A 27380-nucleotide genomic window follows, 5' to 3' on the forward strand; every position below is an offset into this window, starting at 1 on the left:
ATCTGAAATAGGGTAAGTAGGTTTTTATGACTTCTGATTCTCTATAAAAGGAAAATACAATATCCAATTTTAAGTGACAGTTTAGAAAGGAGAAAGGGAACAACTTCACTGGATGCTATTGGAGCAAGAACTCTCCTGTCCCCCAATTTCCTTCCAGCCCCAAGTTAAACCTTTCTATGAGCAGTCCATTGTTGCATTTTTAAAAATAATAGAGTCAGATATTGAAGGAGATTGAAGATAGATGCTCTTTTTTATTCATATTGCTTTACATGTAAGGAAAAGTACAAAGCTAAACGTGGCTGACTATGGTGTTTAGAAAGCTGTCTTTTGCAACAGCATATTTTATTTAACAGCATCCTCAGGGAAAGGGAAGGGAAATCAGCTATCTAAGAAATGGGTAAAAGTTTCTCTTGGATTATTATAATGATGCTTTACTAATACTTGTGTATTTCAAAGTACTCCAAATCTTTTGCTCTGTGTAATTCACTTTTAGGGTCATAACTCTTCCAGATTTCTGAGTAGGTGTAATGAAAAGCTTTGAGCTCTTTAAGAGCTATTAGCCTAGCCCTGTAGCTGAAAAAAAAGAAGAAATATTCCTCATTAATATATTAGATGCTAATGTGACTGTAAATGTTCTTGTTTGTAGGAGGAAACAAATCGGCTTCTGAAGGCTATTGAAGAGGCAAATAAGAAGATGCAGATTACGGAAACAAGCATACAGGAGAAAGACCAGAGGATTGGTGAGCTGGACCGGCTGATTGAACGCATGGAAGAGGTATGAGAGCTGATTGCTGCCTTGAGAGGAAATGCACAAGTGCATGGAGGACATTTCACTTCTTACTGTTCTGTTGCTTAGTTCCCTGCTCAGTGACATACCATTGCTGTTTGCATCTTAGTTACTGTATTTATTTCAGTAAATGCACCTGGACTGCACCTGGACTGCCACGCTGTGATGAGGTTCTCTTCCTGACGGTCCTTACAGGGGAGCATTTATTTAGGAAATCAACCATTACTTTAAAGAGAGTATTTAAAAACCACTCAGTGTCCTTTCGGTGTGCAAGATGTCTTAAGCTTAATCAAGTAATAATCATAAATGACCCAGAGTCTCTTAAAAATTGTTGTGGTAGGTCCACAGAGTGCGCAGAGCTCTGTGGATGGGTAAGAAGGTGATGGAGAACCTACAGGGTCACGATTAAAGGGAGGGCAGGGACAGGTGACATTAGAGTGAGGGCCACCGAGCCAGGAAGACTGAAAGGATGAGGCCCTTTACAGACAATGGGAGCAGCCTCTTTCTCACAAGCAGTCCAGGTTCCTGGAGTGTGTTGATGATAACTTCCTTCTCCAGCTGATAGAGGAGCCAGTGAGGAGAGGTGCTGTTCTGGACCTTGTTCTAACCAGCAAGGAGGAGCTGCTGGAGAATGTGAAGCTCAGGGGCAGCCTTGGCTGCAGTGACTGAAATGATGTTGGATGTACTTTGGCATTTCTCATTTCATTCAATAACAGGCATCTCATTGTCTTTAAAGATTCATGCCTCACTATGTCAAATACAGGAGCAGAGAGTGTTTTAGTCGGTGGAGGGAGTACAATCTTCTGCTCTTTCAAATGAAGTGGGTTTTTTTATCAGTTTCACTTCATTGTAGTACATATTTAATATCAGTATCTACGGAGAAATACATTTTTATAAGCCAGTCTTGTTGGTTTGACTGGTTAGTCTAATGTGCCTTGAGCCTCTTTTGTCTAATGCTTGCAAATCCATTAGTAGAATTAATGATTACACTGAGAAACTATTCAGCTTAATATGAATATGTCCCTGGCTCCATTAACTTCATCTGGGCTTCAGCCTACAACTGTAAGTATTATACAGTGACTGCAGGATTGCAGTACAGTTCACAAGTACAGATGAGTTCCTTCACGTTAGTTCTTTAATCTGCTCTTATCTGGCTGATACTCACCCAGTGAGACTGAATGCCTCTTAAATTCCCATCAAGGTGGATAACACACTTATACTTCTCTGTTTGACTCAGTCCCCAAGTCCTCATAGATCTTACAAGCACTGTGCTGGTAGGCACTTAAAAATAAACAGGAATACTCTGGGGGAAGAAAAAGCAGCAGTACCTTTTATCTCAGCCTTGGATTGGGAGATGTTTTTGGAGTGATAGTGTGGACAGTTTGACATTTGTGTAGTTAAAGATTTTGATGACTCATATTTTTATTGAAAAAATTCAGTATCAAATACAGCCATATATCTTCATATAGGAAATTGAAAACTGATTTGTTTCCATGCATAGCTGGGAAATTGATTTTATTACTATGTACTCTGTGCTCCTTGGCTATAGGAAATGCATTAATTTTCTTTAATCAGTTTCTATTTTAATTTCACAAATGATGTTTTGAATTGCAATGAAATATGCTTTGTGAAACCTTTACATTTTGATACATGAAGAACTGAATGATAATTTTTCTTGCTTAGGAGCGTCACCAGCTGCAAAAACAACTTGAATTAAATGAACTAAAAATATCTGGAGCAAAATCTGAAAACAGCTCCGACAGCGAAAGGTGAGAGATGACTTGCCTGTGGAACTTCTACTATTGCCAGGAAACTTCAGGGGTTTCTTTGTTTTTGAAGAAATCTGAATTTTTCCTTCTCTAACTTTAAAACTGCAGTCTAGTAGGGATTGTCCATCTCAGTGTAGGTTTATTTACATGTAAAATACGAAGACAATTATTTTCTTCAACAATTACCACTTTCATGTGTCTTTTCTGAAAAGTTGTTTGCAAATGTGCCAAGTCCATCGTGGATGGAACAAACTGTGACGTATCTGTGGCTTGCATTTTTCTTAAATCTGCATTCTCAGATTCAGAGGAGTACGATCCTGACTATAATACTTTCACTATCTAAACTCAAAGGTTTGTATGACACTGCTTGAGTGGGTAAAGATGAATTATAACCAGACACTGAATAATAATACTTGATTACTACTCATGGTTCTGTGGCACCCAGAAATTCAGTTTTAAGGTTTTGGGTGTCCTGCAGTTCTTTGGGAAGCATAAACATAAAAGGAGGTCCCTGCTGAGAGCTTCTCAGTGCCTTGTATTGATCTGTGACCAGCGTCTCTGGTTTCAGAGTAAGAATGGCTTTTCACAGCAGCCTGTTAAAATAATAACTTCAAGTGAACAGATGTTGCTTGCATACAACATAGAATATGGAGATGAAAGATAATTGCTGTTTTCCTTTACCTCTGAGTAACCCAGACTCTTTTTGCTTCAGTGAATCCTTTTCAGTGTGAAAAGTTACGCTGCAGTAAAAGGGTAAAGGCAGTGTTCAGGCAGGAATTTGTGCAATGCAAGCAAGCTCACAGTTGCAATCTATGCCAAGCAAGCAATGAATCTGTGTTCAGATGATGCTGGTTTATTCTTGTCTTTACCCGTCTGTACCTTATCAGACACTTGAGCTCCACCTAAAGGAAGGATGTCTGTTCCATTTTTCCATTGCTATCAGTGTTAAGATCCTGAATCTTCCAATGAGATACAAACTATGTGCTACAAATGCAATCAAAATATAAATTAAAGTTTTGTGAGACCTTAATATACACAAGTGAAAATCTAGCAGCAATGGTTTGAATTTTTTGAGTCCTTGTCAAAGTGCTGCAATTACATTTCTGCAGAGTACTTCACTGTTAATAGAGACTCTTTTGGGGGGAAACAGCATACAATTCAGTCATTCACTGGAATCATGTCTTACAGTTTGCCATCTGCTGCTTTGTCTCAGAATGGTTTTTCTATTTGCAGCTTTAACAGTTTGTTTTTTTCTGCTGTGCACAGACCAAGATGAAAAAAGCCTTTTTGTTTTTGATTCCCCTCCTCCCGTTCTCAAATTCTGTCCAGTCCTGAACCCAGAAATACAGCAGCTTATTTTGTAAGCAAGCAATTGCTTTCTTTGACAAATTTTAAGAATTGGACGTTCAGATAAAAATGGAGACTCCCATGGCCAAAGAGACAAAATATTATGGAAAAGTTTCACTCCTGTTTCCTTGCGTATTCTAAAGCTACTTTTCTGACAAGCTGCCAAACCAGCTTGTGGCAGGAGATCCGTAGGAGTTCACTTTCTTCATTAAACAGATTTGAAGAAATGCAGAATCTATCTGAAGAGTTGTATGCACAAATTTAAACCATTCATAGCATTCCTGCTGGCTGTTGAGGAGTTAATACTATTCCCGTTAGCATTCTGCTGCTGTTGGCAGCTCTGCCAAATTCTCGACTCAAGGCTCCCCTGCAGTAAGACAGCTTTGAAAGCAGACCTGCTCCCTGACTTTTGTTTAGTGTACATTTCCAAAATATTTGCAGGTAGTAGTAAGTCAGGCTAAATGTGTCTCTCTGAAGCTAAAGATCTAGTTGTCTAAAAGCCTTTCACTAAAGGAAAACACATCTTGAGATGAGTTTTGTCACATGGTTTAAATTGTCAGCACTTCAGGCTCTGAGTAAGCATGTCAGTATGCAAGACAAAGGTGAGATAACTTGGGTGGAGATGGCTACTAGAACTAAGAGCACATTAAAATGTACTTTGGACAATTTGACATCTGTCAGTGCAACTTGACTTGCCTGTCCTGATTTATGGTGGACTGTGGGAGTTGTTCTTGTTCTGCTTATACGGCATAGCTCCCCAGTCACAGGCTTGATTTTTGTGTGTTTTACCAGGTCACAGCATTTGGAGGAGGTAGCAGCCAGCCTGAGAGAGCGGATCAAGCATCTGGATGACATGGTCCACTGCCAGCAGAAGAAAGTCAAGCATATGGTTGAGGAGGTGAGATGTAGTAAAACAGCTCAGAGTCTTTGGGGAGCACTGATTGTTTTAGTACATAATCCAAAGAGAACTGTGTTCTTTGTGCAGTTGCCTTATGCCACCTTTGGTACAGTGGAAGTTGAGTTAAGCATCTGAAGCCAGTGAAGCAGAAAGAGTAGATGAAAGCAGGTTAATCCAGTGGCTGTGGGTTATATACTGTGATCTTTAGGCTGACACTAACTCTCTATCTCTTCATGGGTGTTCAGGAAATGTGACACAACTTCCAGGTCAGTTTGAACCATTCAGAGGGTACCTCTGATCCGATGCAGTCTAGTCATTTACAGTCTGTTTCCTGTAGAGAAATGGAAGGCACACCTGACCTTTATTATTTTGTTCTTCTGGTTTTGGGAGTTTGTTTGTTTGTTCAATGTGATTCCTATTTCTGTAGGTGAACGAGCACAGTTTTTCACTGCTCATCTCTTCTTGCCCTGGTCTGGAGACATGATCTTAGCTGCTGTCATTTCCTGTAAAATTTTAAGTGGAATTTTGCTGGATAGATGCTTTAGGTTACAGGTTACCTGTGGGTCAGGAAACTGTTCTGCAGTCAGAAGGCTGTAATTGCAAACAATTCTGTTTCTCCAAGTGAAAAGAATGACATGAGAAATAGCTATGTTTAAATTGGAGCTTTACAAAGCTGACTGACAGGTCTATTAGACAAGCCTCCTTCTGCACAGAGGATGGGCATTTAGGAGATACCTTTGATTTGTATCTGGACATCATAAATCATACAGTCAAGATATCAAATGTTTAGAAGCCACTCAAATCTAAGGCATTCTTTCTGCATTCACAATGTGCTATTACAGGATTTCTGATTAGACATGGACATGTTCCATTTTTATCAAGTTTGTATTTATATGTATTTATGTGTGCTTTGTTTTGTGAGATTCTGATGTAGTCCTTCTGTATGATCAGATGTGTGATACTAAGTGTCTTTTACACAGAGAGATTAAAGTTCTTCTGTTGTATCAGACATATCAAATCTTGAGGTTATGGTTTTAGTTTTGTTTGCCATTATCGTTGTTTTTAAGCATCATAGCTGGTTAAAAACTGAACTCACAGTCTTTATAATTTTCCTTTATAAGGGAAATTTCTCCAGTCCAATAATCCAATCCATCTAATTAATGGATTATGGGAACAATTATTTAATCTGTTTTGTTTCTCTGTACACCAGACATTGTATTAAGGGTTTTTCCTATTGGTTCAAACACAAGTTCTAAAGGATTTGTGATATTTGTGGCACCCCGAATGAATCTAGTATATACATGAGGATGGTGGCCTAATTTTTGCCCTTTATTACAATATATATTTTTTAAACTTCTGGTTGTAACTTGACCTCTAGTGGGCTGCACTGGTATAACAGGCCCTTGATGCTCTGTTTTGTTTTGGAATAAAACCACATATAAATGTTGAGCCAATGATTATGATTTCATTAATATTAGATTTAATGGGTGAGTGTAGCTTGCTAGTCCCTTGTAATGTATCTCTGCTGATGCCTTCATATACACAGAAAGCCCTTCTAGACCATCTGGTTATCCTGTTAAATGAGTGTTAGTTGACCAAGTCACTACTTAATTGTCAAACATGTTTGCTTATAACTGCTGTCTGACTGCCTGCTTTTCAGATTCAGTTAAACCTGTGTGAGTCTTGACTGCCACATAGGTATTTTTGCTCTCTCCTTTAGTCCCTGTGTGTTCTAATTTTTATTTTAATTCAGCTTCCCTGAAAACTGCATGAACAGTTCTATATTTTCCATAGTGAGCTGGCTAAAGACTCCTGTACCAGAGGTTTGATCAGGTCAGGTGTTAGCAAATACATCATGCATTAAATGTTTGGGTCTGTGTTTCTTAATTTTGTGCTGTGTGTTGCTTGTGTTTGTACTGTGTTTGAGAAAATACCCATAATACAGCTGGCATGCCCTGTTTTAAACTGGACTCTTAATTAAAGGCCTAAACATAGCAGCTTTAACAATGTAGAGAAGAGTAGCTGTTGACCATGAGGCAAGAGAAAAACCATTGCAGATATGTATCTCCTCAACTATCCAAGCACGTGGTGCTTCTCATGATTTTGTGCTTTTCTCTACATAACATCAGATAAGTGTTTTTTGGCTCATTTTAAGCAAACACTTGCTAACTATGCCATAGAGGCTGAAAAATTTGCAACAAAAATATTGAAAGGAATGGTATCTGAAGAGTCTGTTCTGTAGTTAGGTTAAAAACTAGTGAGCAGCAGCACTAAAAATATCTGCTAGAGTAAATAGGGAAGATTGCACTACTATTTAAGTCCCGGAAGACATGTTCATCAGGGTATATTTAAACACATATCCTCCCTACACTAAATTTAACTGATTGCAGAATGTAATGACAAGGAATATCAAGAAAAGTGTAAGGAAACCCCACCCCATTACTCATTATTGCAGTATTTTCAAGGCTAGTATCTGTAGAATAACATCCCATCTTAGGCTTTATGAGGGTATTATAATGATATTGATAACTTGCATTTAAATAATTGAGAAAGAATAGCCAAATAATTCCAAAGCTAGAAATCTTGCTTTCTGAAAGACTTAGTTTCTCTGTGGCAGTTAATAGAGTGAGAACAGGCTAACCTGGGAAACTCAGGAGAGAAATGGAAGGAAGGTATGTGGTCAAAATTATCAGCAGTGCTTATGTTTGAAGCTGAAACAGAGCTACTGGATGAGCTGCTGGGTGAGAAAGCCTAAACTTGTTTGACTGCAGGATGAGCTTTGTTTAGTATTAATCCTCGTATATTGGACACAGATCTGAAGTATAAATAAATAAGGGGTTTGCTCTTCCAGTGTAAATCATAAGGAGTTTATGCTGTTACCATCTCCAATTCAGAGAAACTGGAGACATGAACATCACTTCAAAGGGATGCTGAACCAACAAGATATACTTCTTTAAACTCATAAGGAGCACTGTCAAAATTGGACAAGTACTGAGATTAATCTCCTGGCTGAAAAAAAAAATCACAAAATAGATTGCTCTTAAGCCCTTTTGGGGAAAGATGACAGATAATTGGCAAGTGACAGATGCAGGGCATTCTGTAAAAGAACAGCAAGCAGCCAGGAGGAAGTGAAAGAGAAGCTTTGTAGTGGAGTTTTGTGATGCAGCAGGCAACTCTTAACACCTCTGCTGCTATTTTGATGGCATTTAAAAATGTGTCAGGAGGTGGTGGTCAGTATTAATTTAGGCATGAAAGGGGATGCTGGCAGAGAAGTACCAAATGTAGGAGGCCATGGAGGTAAAGAGTATTAACACCTTCCTCTTCACAGCTCTCATCTTGTTGGTACTGAATGCAATGGTTATGTGATCTAGGGAATTGAGCCCAGGCAGAGAAGTACACTCAATTCAGTGTGCTTATACTCCTTAGCAAAAGAATAATTTGCCTCTAATTTTTTTCCTCTGGAAATATATCCTTCCATCTCAGGTATTAATAGAACCTTTTTCAACTTGACCTGGTCAAACCAGTCATAAATTAAATAGAAGCACAGAAAATAACTTTCAGAAGAAAAACAAATGGAAGAAATAAAATGGAAGTTTTCTGGAGTTGGTGACCTTCAAAATCTCTGTGTGTTAGTTCTCATGCACACACATTTTTCATCCTCATAGGGTTTCTTTTCTGTGAGAGCAAAAATTGCTGCTCATTAGTGCACCAGCTGAGCAGAAAGTTATCCTGCATAGTCTTAAAGCCTCATGTTCTCATTAGAGAGAGATTGCAGATGATTTACGGCTGACAGATTTATCCCTGTGTTGAACTTGTTTGTTAAACAAATCTATTTGTTCACAGCTTAGTGTAGCACGTTTAAATGCACTGCTGGCAGTTAAAAGTGCAGGACTTGCATTTGGCAGGTGTTTAGGAACCAGCCCATTTCTCTCTATTTGTACATCACAGGCTTTTAAAAAATGAGTGAGGAGAGACAGATGGCCAGAGTGGGTCACCCAAGGCTCAGATTTTTTAGCCCTTGCCTTTGTAGCTATCTTAAAGTGTGGCTGGGCAGAGAGAGACTTGCAAAGGCAATCCAGGAAAAAGACAGTTTGATGAGAGGAAGAATTTGCAGGGAGACTCATCGATGAAAGGCAGTCACACAAAGGTCAAGCCCTTCCACTAAGGAGTTTCCCCTGCAGAGATGGGGCTGGGCGGGCAGATGCAGGCACAGAGGCACCACAGGAGGGCATGGGAAGCTGCTACCACACTGTTCCTTCAGGGCTGAAATTGCCTGTGAGAGGGGTAAAAGCTTCTCTTCTAAGTATCTGTCTGATTGGTCAACCAGTTCATCCTGTCTCTGCCACTGTAGGAAATGAGACTTTCATGTAAGATAAATGAAATACAAAACATAGATTTTTGATTAGCAAAATAATTATTTTGTGACTTGATCTCAATTTCAAACCTGGAGAGATTTAAGAGATGTTTATCTTTTGTAAGCAAGACAAGGGGGTTGATGCAGATATAGGAAGCTGTTCTGAAGGGGTCTGAAGAAAAAAAGGCTATTTGATTTCATGCCAAGAAATTATCTGCAGAACTCAGATTTCACATGAAATTCCCCTAACTACTGAATTGAACTGTCTCTAGGTCATGGCACATGAGCTGTTCTCCAGCTTTAGTCTCAGATTCGTTGGATAATAAATGGTGACCAGACACCAGGGAGAAGCTGTCTCCTGTTCTGTGGGGGAAGATGCTTGCATGAAAGGACAAAGTGCTAATGAGCAAATGATATCCCAAATACAGAAGATACTTTGTATTGCACAAATGGGGTATAAAAAGAAGAAATTTTTCCAAAATGGATTTAAACATCTGAAAACATCTGTATCAAGACACTCCAACTTCAGATATATGGTGAAATTTACCTCTTTTGGTATGGAAGAACAGTTTCAAGGTCAAGTAAAAGAAGTACAGAGGAGGAGAAGATGGAATTACCAACAACAAATACCAAACTTTTAATAACCAAAATCTGCATTGCATAGTACCTACCATGAAAACAAAACAACAACAAAATGCAGAACAAGAAATGTAGAAAGAGAAACCACCTTGGGAGCTTGGAGGAAGAAGATAGAGGACAAAACACGAATAACTTGCCACACCCTCCTCCCCCTTCCCCAGTACAAGTGTTTGGCGTTCCTCAGTGGACTTGAGCAAGCAGTACAGTGCTTATCTGTTGGCAGAAGTAGAATCACTGCTGGTGTTTGGTGAGAGGGTTTATATATGCATAACATCAGCACTTTCAGCTGGGAATTGCCAGGCCAAGTGATTAATTAGAAACTTGCCCATTACTAAGGTAGTGCTTAATGAGGTGGGTTGATGTGCAGACAATGAGCCAATGTCTGTAACTCGTTAGGACACGTCAGCTCCTGCTTTAGCAATACATGGACACCAACCACTGGATAATGTGTTCATAGAGCTCATTCATTTAGGAAGATCTCTACCTTGGTGAATTAACCTAAATCAGTCAGTTGTTACTTTTTCTGTAAATGCAGTGTGAGTTTTAAAATACAAAAAATATGGATAAGTTGCTCACGTGATTTAAGGAGGACTAAAAGGCAAAGGTGCTTATTCCTATTCACTGTATTATGTTCCCTGAAAAAGTTTCAACTTGTCTGGCCTCTCATAAATACCAGTTAAGGTCCAGTGAAATACAGGACTGAGGAAAATCCTGTTCTCCCTGTCAGCAATTACCTCTGAGAGCTCAGGTTGATGTTGCAATGTCTTGCCTGTCTTGTTTTGTGCATGTTGTGTAGCATCTGTTTGTCCTGTGTAGTCATGTTTCTGACCAGTTTGTTCATGCCTCTGTATCCGTGTTACTGATGCCCAGTCCATTAATGGTAGATGAATAAGGAAAATATAAATATACTTGAATAATATGATACTTAAGTATATTAAAACTATGTTCTGGTAAGTATTTTTAACTAATGGATAATACTGTTAAGTGGTAAATGGTGACTGAGTTTACCTAATAGCTGGATCTGTTCCAATCCAGGAGACCACTGTATAGTTTAATGCCTCCAAATCTGTGTCTGAGTTACACAGAAGAAAATCAAGTTTCCTATTTCAGGCTTTCTTTATAAGGGCTTTACATTCAAATACAATTTTAGCTTTCTCTCAAGATGCTGTTTCCTTCTGCTTTAATAGCTTTGTAATTCTCTTGACTTTTCATTCTAATACCATGAGTCACATATTCAGCATTTCCTTTCAGGTCTTGCAATTCTCCAATTCTCCTCTTGACTGTTCTTCTTACGTATTCTGTCCATGAGACCAGTTTAATGCTGTTGGCTCTTACATCTCACTTTCCATCTTAGGGGAGCAAAGTTTAATTGCTTGGTGGTGCAGGAGAAAGTCAGAAGTGCAGCTCCTCCTCAAAAGTATTTACACAGCCCATTCAAGTACCCTAACAATTATTTGGTATTTGGAGAATCTATAAGGTGCAGCAGTGAGAAGGAAAGAGATCTTCATTAATGGGATGGACAAGAAGAATTGAATTTTCTGGGAGATGCAGAAAGATAAAGTGACAGTCTGGAGACTGAGGCAGTTTGAGAAATGACCTCAAGGTTTCAGAAGGAGGCAAAAGCATAGAGGTGGTAACAGCAGTAGGGCGGAAACAAGGATGAGAGATCTTAGAAAGAAGTGCATCACCATGTTAATCCTGAGTCAGTGGATAAATTCAGGATGATTCACATTCTATGTTGGGCCTTACGTGCTGATTCAGATCATTAGAAATTGCAGTGGGTATGTGAAATGCAAGCTGCACACCCAGCACCATTGGCAGGGAACTTCATGGGTTGTGCCAGGATGGGAGAGATTAGGTGCCCTTTCTCTGCCTGGCAGAGAAATGCCAGGGAATGAGGTGGAGTGGCTGAAGGGCTGAGAGCAAGTGACACCCCTCAGTTGCTGCACACCAGATAAATTACAAACTGGAGCTTAGGCCTTGTAGCCTTTCTCTTCCTAGTTTTGGAATAGTCAGATGTCTTCCACTTGGAGAAGGGAAAGCAGGAAAGATGGTTACAGTGGCTTGGGGAAGGTAAGAGAGAATGAAGTGGTAGGAAGAAAGGTGACTGTATGGCCCAGGGTTGCAAAAGTCACATTATCACTGTTAGCAGAACTGTTTTGAAAGGCATGGGTGGATCATTAATGTAACTGATATTTCTAAGTAGGTTGCCAGTTTTGTTTGAGTGCTAAGTGTAGACAGGAAGGTGATAGAATTACAGGTAGAAATGTGTAGTCTTAATGATGTAAGTCAGGTTAAGAACTAAATGCTAGGGAAAGTCTGTCTGGACATTTCTGGAGAAGGCTGGAAGAAAGAGCCTGAAGGATGTACCTGAACAGCGCTTGTAGAAAATTATGAAGAAGTCTGAGAGGGTAGTTGTGCAAAAGCCAAGTTTGGGAGCAAGTTGCTGAGTTCAGTGGGCAGAAATTCTGAGGTCTGCAGACACAGCAAGGATGAGGTGGATTATAGGCTGTGGGCATTGACCAAAGAAAACATAGTAACATCTTGATAATTTTATCCTGGAGTCAGTCCAGAAATTACTTGGATACAAGAGTCAGTCCATGGAATTTGAGTCTTTGGCTTGCACTGATTTGTTTCTGGCCATTCTGGCCAGACTATTCTGGCCACCCCTCAGGCCTGGTTGACCCATCTTGCTTCTCCTCTTCTCCTCCTTACCTTGTATTCAACAAAGTCAAAATCTATTGCTCTGTCACTTGCTTGTTGTTTTCTTGCTTTATGCAGCTTCTAGAAACAAAGAAACTCTCAAGATGTGGATTTATGGGTTTGGGGGTTTTAAGAATTTAATATAGTAATATATTAATATAATCTCTTAGACTTATTTCTGGTTTTCCTGGTTTCCTGTGATACACCCTCTCAAGGATTAATCAAATCAGGTTTTTCATTCCTGGTGTTAGTGGCACAAGATGATGTGTACTCAAGTCCTTATTCAGTAAATAAACTTACTTTTATAGTAAATTACTGTGCTGGGATGTGTCATCTGTGTCAGGCCACTTGTTTCAGCCCTTGGATTGCAGCAGCTGCTGAGGCAGGTGTTTGGCCATGTGTTGGAGCAGTGTTCCTGCTCCATGCTGACCCTGCTTTGCTTCTTCAGTAGCCTCACAGGGTGCTCTGCTGCATCCCAGGAGCAGGACTGCAGGACATTTTTCCTGGTGCTGAAAGACCCTCTCATTTTAGCCCCTCAGATGCAGCCTCACTGCTGCATTTATTTCTCCTGAAATGTATTTGGGGTATGTGGCTGTGTCTGAGTTCCTAATGTTTAAAGATCCACCAAAAGGTTTTTTTATATAGGTTGCACAATTCACAGCCTGATCATTCTGCAGCCTGCATGGTCCAACCACTCCATTCTGTTTGACTGCCAGACTGACACAGAGTTTATGACGATCTAGTCCCATATTCTCTGCAGAAAAGAAGGCAGATTTTTAAAATCTGCTGTAATTCTGGGGCAAGGGCATGCCTTTAATGGGTTTTGACTGGCACTATGCACACATGCTACAGAGAGGCTAGAGGTACTCTTGTGTATGCTTCAGTCTGCTGCTCCCTGGAGCACCGTCACCAAAATATAATATGTCTTTTTGGAGTTCAGTTCTGTGTTTGGGAAGGGGAGAAAGGTGTTTGTCAAAATCTTCCTTTTTGTATTCTCTGTTAGATTTTAAGGTGTCTATGTTCATCTTCACCCTCAGACTATTCTACTTAACTCAAAAACATCCATAGGGACCTTTCTCTAGCCAATGTGAAAAATAAGCAGAACTTTAACTTAGACAAAATCTATTTGTGTATGATACTTGGTGAACATAATGGTTACTCTCAATTTATTTCATGTCTTAGGATCTTTCTATTATAAAATGAATAAAAGTTAAGGTAAATGCCTGTGAAACACTAGAGTTTGGTCTTGCTTTTGGATGACAGATAATTTGATCACTTATTTGGAAACAGAAATATTTTGTGTTTGATGTAAAAACCAGCCTAGGCAGCAGATGGAGTTGATTATTTTCAATAACAAGCAAGAATGGCTGTGTGTCAGTGTGATCACACAGCTGTGCTTGGCTTTGGGCTTCTTTGTGTGGCACTGATTATTGGTATTAGTATTATTTCCTTATATGCATAGAAGGCGAACAGAATATTAATAGAAAAGATCCAATTGAAAGTGCTTAGAGAACAGTTTATCTTTTCTAAAGTGAAGTTTATTGGCAGGACTGAAGCTATTGAACCAGGGAAGACATAACTGACTTAATTCAGTCATGCTATTAAAATTGTAATTAAATATTAAGATCAAAGTATGTCGTAAGATTTTCTGAAAATGCTACAAGCTTTGTGTTTCTGTGAGTTGAAAGCTGAAATGACAAAGCTTTAGATGACATGGGTAAGCACTCCTGTAATTCTGTAATTGTTCAGCTGAAAACACTGTATGGCATTTATGTTTTAGCTTTTCCAGGTAACAACTGATCATTGTGTCAGTGACATGTGACACCTGAAAGTCACAGAGACTAAATTAAAGTACAGTTGGTGTTATAACTTTTCATTTTTCTGTTCAATATGTGATTTGTTTTGCTTCATTTTTTTTCACAGTTCTGTATGTTTTTGTTTAAATATTTTATAATTTCTAGTAGTAAAGTTTTGGTAGGGTGGTAGTACTGCTGTTGTTTTCTTTATTGTGCCGTGAGTATTTTATCTTTCTCCTTTAGCAGGATGGGAGTATTTCTATTAATCACTGTTTCCAGATATGCTGAAAAATTTTACACTGGTGGTTTTAGAGAGGATGTTAGTGTTTGTTCACAACTTTGATTTTAGTATAGAGAGTTTAAAAGTGACTGGTGAGAATGCATGGAAAATTTGACTGAAGTATTCAGAAATGGTCATTCTTGCAATGACTGCCAAAAAAAAAAAAAAAATCAATGTGTTCTGAGTGTTCCTTCATTTCAGTTTAGCTGTTCTGCAAAATGAATTCACTTCAGGAAAAGCCCACTAAATTTGGAAGCTAATCCAGGAATTAAGGCAGTTTGTGAATACTTACAGGTATCCAGTTGTTTCTGAGCAATAATACTAAACATGTTTTCTTCCTGTGATACCTAGATTGTTCTCTTCCTTTTCTCATCCCCGTCAGACTAAATGTCCTTGTTTTTCTTCATAGATTGAAATGCTAAGGAAGAAAGTAAAAGAAAAGGAATTATTTATAATACAGCTTTTAGACAAAATCTCTTTCTTAGAATGTGAGGTAAGGCATTTATCTTTTAAGTTTACATAATTGTGATTATTTTATGAAACCAAATTAAACTTGAACCAATGTCATCCAGTGCTATCTGGATGTATAATTACTATATGTATTTGCAGTTCTTCAAATGGAAATTAAACTTACGACACCAGTCATACAGTCAGGAATGTATGAAATAAAGTCTCAATATTCATGCTAAGTTTCTTAACTTAAAATTTTATTATGGTTTTATAACGGCTTAAACCAGAAGCTGCTGAATAAAACTGTTCATTTAATTAATATTCTTTCCAGAATTAAGAATTCCTTTATTTTCTCAATACATACTTTAACACTGTTTCTTGTAGAGAGAGGGCAATGTGCAATTTTATTTCCTTGTTTAATTACCAAAAATAAAATAAACTTGTGATGAAAATTACTGTTTCCCAGAATAAAGAATTACAAGATAAACTGGACTACTTAATGGAAAACCAACCAAAGACCAATATAGAAACCAGAGATACTGGTGTAGAATGTGATCTTCCATACAGGTATTTACTTTTTCTGCTTGTTTGTAGGAAAATTCCTCATACAGTCCCTTGTCAGTGCTGTATTAGTAAACCATTTTGCTAATAAACTGTTTTAAGTGGATTGTGGCCTTCAAAAGAACACTTCTAGGTGCAGTTCACTTCAGTGATTTATGGTTTAGGATTTATTCTTTTCTTAAAGATGCAAACGTACTGCAAACTTTTGGGGAGTAGTTATTGCCAATAATGCAATTTCAGTTCAGAAGTCAGAGAGGGGACTGTGAGGTGTGGGAAGTTCTGGTGCAGAGTGGCTGCTGGAGCACAGCAGACACGGCACAGCTCTGCCCAAGGCTGCTCAGCGCTGGCTTCGGGCACTCTTCACCTTCTGTGGTGTGACCAGGACCACTGGGAGAGCAGATAACACCAGCAGGGGCGGGCTGCAGTGATTCTGGAGATCTCCTGGCCCAGGGTGGAGGATTGCCAGGTAAACAGTGCTGTGACATTGCCACATCTGCACCAGAACGCTGCTCTGTGATGGCAGTGGCTCTGGAGCCTGGCTTTGGGAAGCTCAGGTGTGGTGCCAGTGGCTCTGGAAAGTTCAGGTGTAGTGTGTTCCCTTCTCCCGTGCTTTCTCTGCCCTGAGCCTGTAGCAGGCCACTGAGCCCTGGGAGCAGGGCTCTGCACTTGCAGTTCAGTATTCCCCACAAGTCCCCACAGGGAAGGGCAAAACAGAAAACAAACCTGTAAAATAAGGAGGACCACTTCACATTACTTTTATTACCAACAAGTAAATTTGTTCATTGTAACCACCCTGCAAATTGAATAGTTTAGTTTGAGGAATATAAATTAGCATATAAAATCAGCAAGCAAACTAAAATACCTTTCATAATTTAAAAAAAAATTTGGAGTTTAGCCTAGAGCACATCTTAATAGCATGTGTTCTGGAACCTTAAATACAGTGGTTTTTCACTCAGGTTGTCACCAGAAACCTATCTTTGTTGCCCTCTCCTGGGCCCCTCTGTATGCAAGCATAGCCTCTAGTTATCTGGTATTTTTCCTCTTTTTGGGATTTATCTCTATGCAGGAATGCACCTCTGTACAGTTTAGATTTCATGGAATTACTCTTACTGATTGTGTTCTTAAATGCAATATCGCTATCTTTCTTTGTTGCAGGACTCTTAGTCCTAATAACTTTATTGCTGGGCATTCCACTGTGAGCAGCAGCAAATGCCAGCCTGTAAACATGTCAGTATCTGCCACGGTTTTTATCAAATATTCTCTGTGGCATTATAGAAAAGAAATACGGAACATACCAAGTGCACTGATAAATTTAATTTTAGCCTGTCCGTATCAACACAAGGGTACAAGTTCATTGCCGTGGCATTAGGAGCCCAGCTGTGTGATACTCTGACCGTAACTCTGTAAGCTTTCTCTTGTCTCCTGAACAGCACAAGCACTGAGAACAGATTTCCTGAAAGCCCGAGGCCGGTGAGGACGTACACCCCGTTCAAGAGAGTGCTGGAATTCAGCACAAAGAGCAGCACATCCTGAGCATTCAACTCATTGAGCTTTGTAATATGAGCAGATATCTCGCGCCTTTGCAGCTTGGTTAGATAAATTTTTATCAATTAATAGAGAAGAGCAGCAGCATGGAGTCTTGCTAAATTTATCCTGAAAGTAGCTCTTTAGTAACTTATTACCTGAAGTTACTACTGATGTTAACTGTGAGAGGATAGGGAAAAAGCAGGCTCAGTGAAGCAGCAGTCGGGCAATATTGCCTCTTTAGAAGCTGTCTAGTGCAATGTGTCATTTCAAATGCCTGTAAGAAGGACTTGTATAGCTGTACAGTTGGGTTTTTCCCTCAACTGTGTTGTAATTCTGTTTGTGTGATGAAGCTGTAATATATTCTGTTGTCAATACTACTGGAGCAGTACCTGAAGTTGTGCTGGCAGAGGGAATTAGTGTGGAAGCTCCAAATCTGCCCAAGGTGAGGGTGGCTCACTCCTGTCCCAGAGACCTGGTGCAGCTGAGGGCTGTCTTCACCTGGGAGCAGCTCTTTTGTACCCAGCACTCTTTGTGTGGGAGGGAGAGAGGAACTGGGCTGTTTAAAACAATTCCCTCAACACATGGCAGATGAAAATTGTGTTTGATGCTCAAAATAGTAAGGGATAAAGCAGATTATAAAGGAGTTTGCTCTGAGGGACTGAGACACTGGTTTGTACTTCCTCAGTCATGGGACAGAGTGACCATGGGTGACACATTCAGTAGCAGTTGTGTAGGAAAATCCCTGATGCTTTATTTATTTACTTTTCCATTTGAGGAAGGAGTTTTCATTAAACAAAAGTTTGCCTACTGCAACCTGCAGCAGTCCTTGCAATGCCAACAGCAATAGCAATCCTGAATCAGGATTTGGGGTTTTTGAGTACTATTTTTTTTTGTCCAAAGCACTCAAAATATTGTCTTTGGCTTCAAAGTAGCAGCAGGAATGACTGTATCTAGTACTGAACTAATTTAAATATATATATATATATATAGGGTACCATTTACATATTGTTTTGATCTTCCACTCTTAGTGAATTTAAAATGAATTAGGAATATTTTATTTTAATTCTGTTAACAGGAATGAAGGACCTTTTTATTTTTAATTACAGTACCTGCAAAAGAAAATGAACCACTTAGGTTCTGTATGATCCGTATTGTTCTTGCATGCAGTGCCAATCCCAGGGGGTGATCAGCTTGCCACAAAGCTTCCCAAAGGGATTGCTTTTCTCTCCAGCCTAATGCAATTCAGTCCTGTCTATTCAAATCAAGTACACTTACTATCTCATATTGAACACACAAGATGAGTAATAACTCTGATTTCAGGGATAAGCTTTGTACCTGTGAAATCTTACCTCCATCTAGTGGTTGATAACAGTAAATATTTGGACAGTATATGTTATTGAAGAGAAAGACACTAAAAACTAATCCCGACAGGTATATTAATGTCAATTAGGGATGTAACTTTGGATCTTACAAAATGTCTTTTGGCATTTCCATGCCCAAACAGTCCCTCTGTAATTCAGGACTAGAATTCTGAATCAAAGTTTGTGAAAATTACCTTCAAACTTCAGATGAAGGTGGTATTTTTAGATAAAAGGAAATGCATGTTGTTGTAAAAGACATTTACTGACAAGTTTAAAAAAGTGAAAATCCTTTATCCCACTGATTTTGGCCAGAATTCAGAAAACAGAACCTGATCATTGGGAGGTGCTCAATGAATGGTAGTAGAGGGCAGGGTAAGTATCAAAATGCTGTTTTGACACAGACTCAAAGGAAGTTCATTGTACTTTTAATATACTCCTGAGGATATTCTGAAAATGCTGCAAGCTGTTTTAACTCTGAGACTTGCAACATTATGATAATCTGCTCATGACTTTACCAGGAATGCAGCAAGGCCTTAAGTTTTTACTGTAAAGGTGTTCTGTGTAAATTTTGTCTTGACTGTTCGATAAAATACAGTATTTTTTTTCTAAGCCAAATAAGGACTGAAGTCAAAGCTGTATTTTAAGAGCATTTTGACATCAGTGAGCTGGATCACCATCACTTGATTGGACTACTGGTGTAAATTTGGTAACTGTGAAGAACAGGAGAGGAACTGTATTTATATCATTGTGTTACATGAAAACGTAGAGCTTTCCAGTCAAATGAGCAGTAATGTAAATTAGCATAGATAGTAACAAACCTGACTGAAAAGACTGTAACACTTCTGTATAAATTTTCTCAATTTGAGACTGAGTTAATTAGTACTATCACATTAGAAACTAGTTAAATTTCTGTAAACAGCAGTAAAAGCCATATAAGAAGGGCCCATAAAGTACACTAAATGTAAGTCAATTGTATGACTACATTTGTACCATTATAAGTATTATTTTGTGATATATTCCAGATACTCTGGAAAGTATTTTGGGATACACTTTTCATATATGCTGTACAAATAATGTATTACGTTGTATGCTTTTAATACATCCGGTATGCAGGACATGAAGAGGATAAATTGCAATAAACACTGTATTTAAACTTGTTGTGTCAAGAGTCTTTTAGAAATAAACGTACCTTAAGACGTTGCAGACTGTTACTGTTCACCCCCTTGTTTGTTCCAAACAGTGGGAATGGAGAGTGGCTCCGTGGAGCCTCGATGTTCTCGCCGGGGTTTCCCTTGGCACACGGGCCCTTGGGAACAGGAGGGCACTCCCTGGCTAAAGACTTCCTCAAAGCCAAGTCACACAAGTAGAGCAACTCGTTCATGAAATAAAAAACTACTGACTTGCACAGGATAAACAAAAAACGGCAGCACAGCTCTTGGAAAAAAAACCCAACAGCTTCAGGTCCTCCGGATAGCATCTGAATTCATCTGGGATGATGTTCTCCAGTCTTCAGCAGGGATGGCTGTGGCCCATCTTTATTTACAGTTGATATCCACCTACTGATAATACAGATTTATTTTTAAGGCTATAAAAATAAAGCAGTTTACGTGTCAGCTAAAGAAGAGGTGGTGCAAACATGACAATCACAGTGTCACAGGTTTGTAATGCTCAGAGGAAGAATGTCAAGTTTGTAACTCAAATAATGCCTCCCTATTTATTGTATTCAGCTTAGACTGCTAACAAGCCCTGATAAAATCTTGTTGAGCTGGGCAGTGCTTGGTGCTGAACCTACACCATGGGACTCTGGGAGCTGGATACTGAGGCTTTTCAGAGAGCTCCAAATACTTGACATCTGAAAACTTCTGCATATGGGCAGATGAGAAATAAGTTCTCTGTGCATGAAGTCTGTTATTCTGTGCAGGAAATCCCTGATACACATAATGGAGATGTACACACTGAGAGTTTCATTCCAGTTACATTTTACTTCACTCTTGCTCAGCCCCCGGGGCTATTTCCATGTGTAATAAAGAAAAGTGTATGAGAGACCTGTGTTAAGGCCCACCCAGCCCTACCTCAGGCAGAACATGTAAGGAACACAAGAAAAGGACACAGGAGCCATTACAACTCAAGGTATGTGAGTATTTTCAAAAGAAAAAGGGACTTGGTGATTTAAAGAGAAACTACATAGAAGTGAACATCTGTGAGGTTAGTTTTTTTCTTAAATAAAAATTATTCAATTGAATTCCAAATACTCATATCATCTTTTCTTGTTATTTTGGGGGTGATTTACATGATATGTGTAGCTTGTTTCCTCTCCTCCTGCTCCTCTATTTCTGAGCAGAGAAACTATAAAGGTAGTTTTCCCCCCTCAAATCCTAAAAACTGGGTTTTTTTGCTCCTTTTCCAAGTGAAAAGAAGTAACATTTCATAAAGTTGAAGAAAGCAGAAAACAACAGCTTTTTCTGGAAGAAAGAGTACTAAATTACTAAATTTATATTTCCTTCTTCAAATTTGTACTGAAGTTGATGCTGTCTCAGTGGTGTTGTATCTAGATACTGCCCACCTGTTCATAACCTAGAATCTATTTATTCCAGCACCTTCCAGATTTCAGCTATTTCATTATTCTGAAACTGTGGGTTATCTGTAAATAGACAATGTTACTCCAAAATTTAACACTTCTGAACTGTAAAGATGAACAATATTCCTTCCCAGTGAATTTGGGAAACAAATACAGACTTAGTGAACAGTATTCCAGGTGAGGTACAGAATGATCAGTTGTGATTTCCAGAAGCCATGTTATTAACACTTTGCTCCTCTTCATTCTTTGCTCTACTTTTTTCTGTGTTTATGCAGTTTAGCACATAAATTGAACCCACTGTAAATAATGGCATTGCTTTTCTGTGCTGTCATAAAGCAGCTGAACGTTTCTGAGAGCAGTAGTCTAATGAGATTATTCCTTCTAGATTCTCATTTCCCTGCTGGCAGGAGCGGTTTCCATGCCCAGTGTTCCCACCCTCTCCCATCTGCAGGATCAAGTGTTCCTCCTTGCAAGATGCAGATATGTGACACAGATGCATGACTTAAACATGCGTAACAGGGGCGGCAATTCAAAGAACTTGTGTCCTGTAACTGCGGGGGATCTCCCAGTGAGAAAAACTCAGCGATTTCCCTGAATTCTTAGGCAAAACTCCCCCAAGGGATTTTCCACAGAAGATGCAGGTAGTGAAATGGTTTCTTCAAGTAGCTACTGGATGGGTTTTCTCACCCTGACTGTGGTATTTTTTCCATGGATAGCTGCCAGCTTGATTAATCTCACTTCCCCCGGCCCTCAGCCTTTCCCTCGGCCGTCCAGCTGCGCAAACAAAGGGGCAGGCGGACATGTCAGAGCTTCCTTCTCCAGCCCCTCCGGCTTGGCCCTGCCTTTGTCCTGCGCACAGAACAACGCCTTTAAATCCCCGCGAAATGTGCCTCTCACTTCTGCTCGGATCGAGACTCCTCTGTGCACTGGGATCACCTTAACAAAGCTGCCCCCTCGGAATCGCCATTCACTGACCCACTGCCGGTACCGGGGGAGGCTCGCTGAGGGTGTGTGCCACTTCAGGGGCTGTGCAGCCAGTGCTGTCGGCAAACCCCGCAGTTCTGGAATTCTCTCTGGGACGCTGCGGCCTCCCCGGAGCCTCGGCCGGGCCGACCGACACCGCGTCAGAAACAGTTCGCTGATTATTCACTTCAGAAATTCAGCTGGAGCGTGTCTGTTGAAAGATGTGTATTTCACAAGAAAAAGTACTTAAGAGTTTAAAATAAAGTATAGTAAATGTGGCATAGCATAGGCAAGGAACCCCCTGGATTTTGAAGTTATGCATTGGCAAAAGATTATAAAATTCCCGGAATTTTGAGGGGAAAAGAAAACTTGTTTTCATAGTTTGCTTAGTAACTTCCACAGACAAGAGGTCAAAAAACTTAGAATACCAGACTGGTGTCTGGGGAGGGGTAAAAGTCAGAGTCCGCTGAAGTGCTAACCCAAAAAACTGCTAAAAGGTGTCAATTTACTCTCAAACCCACAGCCTTTCTGCGCTGCTCCGCGCTTGTCACACGTGCCGTACAGGGCACAAACCGCAGCTTTCCCAGCTCTTGTTGCAATTGCCGTACGATGAAGGCGAGTCCCCAGCGCGGGGGTGAGCGGCCCCGGCCTCGCTCAGGGCTCTGCGGGCCGGGGAGCGCGATGCGCGCCGCCCTTCGCGTTCCGAGCAAGTCGGGCCCTGCCGCCGCGCCGTCGCTTCCGGCAAGATGGCGGCCCGCGGCGCGCTGCCGGGGGCCCATGGCGGCGGCTCCGGGGCTGCGCGGGCGGGCGCTGCCCGAGCTCCGCGAGATGCTGAGGCGGCAGGAGCGGCTGCTGGCCGATCGGTGAGGGCAGCCGGAGCGCGGGCGCCGAGGAACGGGCCGGGCTTTCTGCCGGCTTCTCGCCCGTCCCCGCGCAGGCGGCAGAGGACGAACCGCTCGCTCCCGTTCAGCGCCTGCGGGGGCCGGCGAGGGCGCGGGGACCCGCGGGCTCCAGCGGCTGGGGATGCGGGGTAGCGCTCGGGTTGTACATGTCCGTGTGGCCCTGCTGCCTGCGGACACAGGAACGGACTGTGAGGAAAGGCTGAGAGAATTGGGATTGCTCAGCCTGGAAAAGAGGCGGCTTTGGGGTAACCTAATCGCGACCTTCCAGAACCTGAGGGGAACTTTCAGGAACGATGGGGCAAAACTATTGCCAAGAGTATTTGGTGACGGACAAGGAGGGAGCGGGTTCAAAGTGAAAGAGAGTAGGTTTAGATGAGATACAGAAGGAAGAAATAACTCCCTGCGAGGCTGGTGAGGCACTGGCACAGAAGCTGTGGCTGCCCCATCCCTGAAGTGTTCAGGGCTGGGTTGGGGCTCTGAGCAATCTGGTCTGGTGGAAGGTGGCAGGGGGTGGAAGGAGATGATCTCTGAGGTCTCTTCCCACCCAAACCATTCCATGGCTCCTGTGTTTCACTGACAGCATGTAGTTACTGCTGTACTGCAAGTGCTTTGCATTTTGCCATGTTTCAGAAGTTTTGTATGTAAATAAGAAGCTCATGTTGCACTGTGAAACCTGTCCTATTAGCTGTTCTAATAAAATATCTGTATGTCAGATTGAAATAGGATTGTTTATAATGATTTTTGTTTGTTTGTTTTAGGAAGTTCATCGCTAGGCTTCCAGATAAGGGTAAGAAGATCTCTGATTTTGTTGAAAAATTGAAGCTTGCCATTTTCCAAGAGGAAGAAGTAGCCAGGACAGCTGAGCTGTTATCTGCTGTCAGGTTGGAGTTTCAGGCAAAACAGGAAGAGATCAAAACAAGCAAACAGGAAGTTGTCTTAACTGAGGACACAGCGAACAGTGCAGGTTCCTCAGTCTGTCATGAAAACTCTAATATTAAAGACACTTCTGACATTTCTGCTGAAAGGCAGGAGGCAGAATGTGTTGAAAAAGACACAGATACAGCTTTGGAAAATGAAAGGACTCAGAGGAAAAATAATAAAGTAAAGACTGTTACAAAGGATCAGAATAGTTTTTGTGAAGTTGTCTCCAAGTCAGCCACAAGCAATCACCTGAAGAATGATCAGCAAGTCTCCCAGAGCAACACTGAGGATGGTACAGCAAGTACAGCCGCTTTGGACAGTAGTAAAGAAGCCTTGGTTGATGCCTTTCAAAGAGTTACAATTGCAGATGGGGAAAATAATGAAAAAATCTTGGAAAAAGAGCAGGAAGTGGCAGAACATAAGGGCAATGTGTTTGGAAGGCGACATCCCAAGACACCACATTATATTGAGGTTCTAGAGGCCAGAGCCAAGAATCCAGTCCTAAGAAAACCCAAATTTAAAACAAATGCGTAAGTATTATGACACAGAAAAACCTTTTGTGAGATACTTGATGTGCATAAAATTGGAAATGGTAGAGAACAAGCATGATGGCTTTATTTGCTAGTCATGATTAAAGAGATTCAAAGACTCATGACTCACAAGGTTCATAGGCTGGCTCTTGAGCTTTAAATGCCACAGAATCTCAGTACTGAGCAGTGGTTTAATTCTACCCATTTGGAACAATTGTCATGAATCTTCATAGAATTTAACAGCTCAAGGTGCAAAACTACTAAACAATTGGCAAAACTTTTGGATCAGTTCTAGAACGTGTAGAACTTGAATAGCTAGAAGCCTTTTGCTTTTTCTGCACTTCTAGGAAAATTATAGTTTATGTTGTCTGTTCTGGTAGCATTAACAATTTGTACTTTGTGTGACTCCCAAAGCATTGCTATTTCAGTTTGCTAACAAATCAGCAAACCAGTGTGGTTCACTGTCAGGAGTAACTTGTGATATTGCCTCTCTGTGGAGAAATAGTTCTGTTTTTTCTGAGTGCTGCTTTTGTTGTTGTTGTTTTTTGTTTTGGGTTTTTTTATTTCTTTTTTTTCTTGGTCTGTGTTTTCATAGGACTTCAGATATATTTTCAACTCTTACATGTTAAAAATAAGTTTTGAAACTGGAGTTGTTCAACCTTGTGATGCAAGTTTGGGTGACAACGTAGGTGTTTTGTGTCTTCCAGACTATCAGGAGAGCAGAGTGGATCATCTCATGGTTCCTCATCCAGTCGATCCCCTGGGGGATTTGGCTCTCCAGTTCCTCCAGAGGAGAGACGACTCAGAGATAAGAAACATTTGGATGATATCACAGCAGCTCGACTGCCACCACTTCACCACTCCCCTGCTAAGCTGCTTTCCATAGAGGAATCCATAGCAATTCAGATACAGCAAAAAGAAGCTTATGAGGTATGAATTTACAATTTGGTCTGAAAATTATATAATCAGGATCACTCCCAAAAAAGAAAAGATAAAGGGATCTTTTCATGATGATGAATTGATATGGGCAGACTTTGAGGAAAGGCACTTTGTCTTGTGTTTGCGTCTTCCAATGATATATTGGTCTCTGAAAGTATTAGTCCTACATCAAACACAATCTGTGTGTTGTAATGCTGACCTTTTTGCACTTTCTTCACGCCACTCTTCATTAAAGAATTTTTGTGCCTTGGAGAAATGAAGGCCTAGCAGTATTTGTTATTGTTAAAATATGCAAGTATCTATATTTGCCTTTATTCAGTGTCTGAAGAACTCAGGTTCTGAGGTTCTTCAAATTCTGTTATAATGGATTTTGACTTTCCAGGTAGTGTCAGGCTCATTTTTAAATTAGACACTATTGTAGAAGTGTTCTGTTAAAATTGACATTACTATGTCATAGGTAGGGGCTGACACATGGAGAATTTCCAACTCTTATTAAAAAGAGCCAAATATTAATAGCATAGTTATGTAGAAGCGTGAAAAGAAACCTGAAACTTCTTTGCCAGTTACTAAAACTTTTAATTAAGTCACTTTGAAATTACTGATAATATGATGTCAAGTTTATATTTTAGTATATTAGTTTATTCATGAGAATGACAAATGAGCACTTTTTCTAACCCGTGTCCTTTTTTTGCCTGACACAGGAAATGCAAGCCAAGCTTGCAGCACAGAAGCTTGCAGAGAGACTGGATATAAAAATGCTCAGGTTTGAACCAGAGGGGGAGGCCTCAATGCAGTACAGAGAAGTGAGAGATGAAGATTATTTTTCAGCAGAAGACTGAACATGTGACTGATCATGGTGTGTCCCTGGATGAGCTGTGTAACTGATCTTTATGCAGTACTTCTTAAAACCCAAACCTGAATATTGAGAATGCTTCATCTAGTCAGCTTTTCTTAAAATTTTCACATGACAGCTCCAGGAAGGGTTCAATGTAGACATCATAAATATACATATCACAATTATTTCTCATTCTCCTTTGGGGACTGATAATTATGTATCAGTCTCTTTTGAGCACTTGAGGCAGTTAATCCTTGTGGAATGCCCCACAGTTCTCAGCTGTAGCAAAGTGAGTTTCTAACACAGTTTTGCAGGCTCTGATGGATCAGCTACAACAGAAGGTTTCTTCTGTGCAGAAGTGTGATTGCAAAGGGCTTTGGCACAAAACATGTCCATAAAGTAAGCTGAGGTGCCTGTGAACTGCTCACATGTACAAAAGCTCTTGTATCAATGTGAGCTATTTCTTTTACCTATTTATTATTACCTTGCTTTTACTGTATGGTGAAAATACCTGCCCAGGGAGTTACAATAAATACCTGATCTTTAGTAACTTTTTACCATGTAAGAACTTGTTTCTGTGCCTGCACCTTAAAACAACACTTGCTGCCCTTAGGTTGTAAAATAGGTAAGAATGTAAAGTTATTTGGAACACAAATTCTGTTTGGGCTTTAAGGGACTCTGCTGTTTGATTTTTGGTTATTATGGCAAAGCACATCAAGAGATCAAGACTTTACTATTTTTATTAAAGATTTTTATGTTTTTCTGTATTTTTGTATACTCCTTTCATACTTTGGAGGTACTATTTTTTCATAGTCTAATACTGTAAATTAAGAGGTCTGTGCTCTGGTTTTCTTGGAGAAAGTGTTGTGCATATTTTTAAGTTTTGGCTGCTATTTGAAGACAAGAAACAACCTTCCTTAAAGACTATGAATAATAATAGGAGTTTTGAAAGATAAGGAACACACCTGACAAGTATTTCACAATGGTATTTTCACTGTGGTCTAGGATTTTCTGAGCCTAGTTTGAGTTCAGTTCTTAAAAACAAACCTCAGAGAGTCCTTGTACAGCCTGGCAATATCTGTTCCCCAAAATGTTGCCACAGCTGTAGGGCTGTCCCTGGCTGTGTACATGTTCCTGCAGGAATGATGTCTTTGGAAACCAAGGCTGCTCCAGCTGCAAGTCATTCAAAAAGCTGCATGGGATGAAAATGTGGGAGGAAGAACTCAGCCTCTTCTTGAGT

The 27380-nt window shown here is 40.2% G+C and overlaps 1 protein-coding gene across 2 annotated transcripts in view; it reads left to right on the top strand.

Moving 5' to 3' along the window:
• The window catches only part of MYZAP (myocardial zonula adherens protein), a 51178-nt gene extending 24271 nt beyond the window's left edge, over positions 1-26907 (top strand). The window contains exons 8-15 of one of the 2 annotated variants that reach the window (XM_066328506.1): positions 647-775; positions 2471-2556; positions 4696-4801; positions 14983-15066; positions 15490-15590; positions 23674-24366; positions 25074-25296; positions 26007-26907. In XM_066328506.1, coding sequence (XP_066184603.1) covers positions 647-775; positions 2471-2556; positions 4696-4801; positions 14983-15066; positions 15490-15590; positions 23674-24366; positions 25074-25296; positions 26007-26144 — 1560 coding nt within the window. In that variant the 3' untranslated portion in view covers positions 26145-26907. Of the gene's footprint in view, positions 1-646; positions 776-2470; positions 2557-4695; positions 4802-14982; positions 15067-15489; positions 15591-17014; positions 19631-23673; positions 24367-25073; positions 25297-26006 lie in introns of those variants that run through there. The other variant, XM_066328505.1, reaches the window with a different exon arrangement.
• The last annotated feature ends 473 nt before the right edge of the window (positions 26908-27380 follow it).

This window comes from Sylvia atricapilla, chromosome 13 (assembly GCF_009819655.1).
Source record: "Sylvia atricapilla isolate bSylAtr1 chromosome 13, bSylAtr1.pri, whole genome shotgun sequence".
NCBI lineage: Eukaryota > Metazoa > Chordata > Aves > Passeriformes > Sylviidae > Sylvia > Sylvia atricapilla.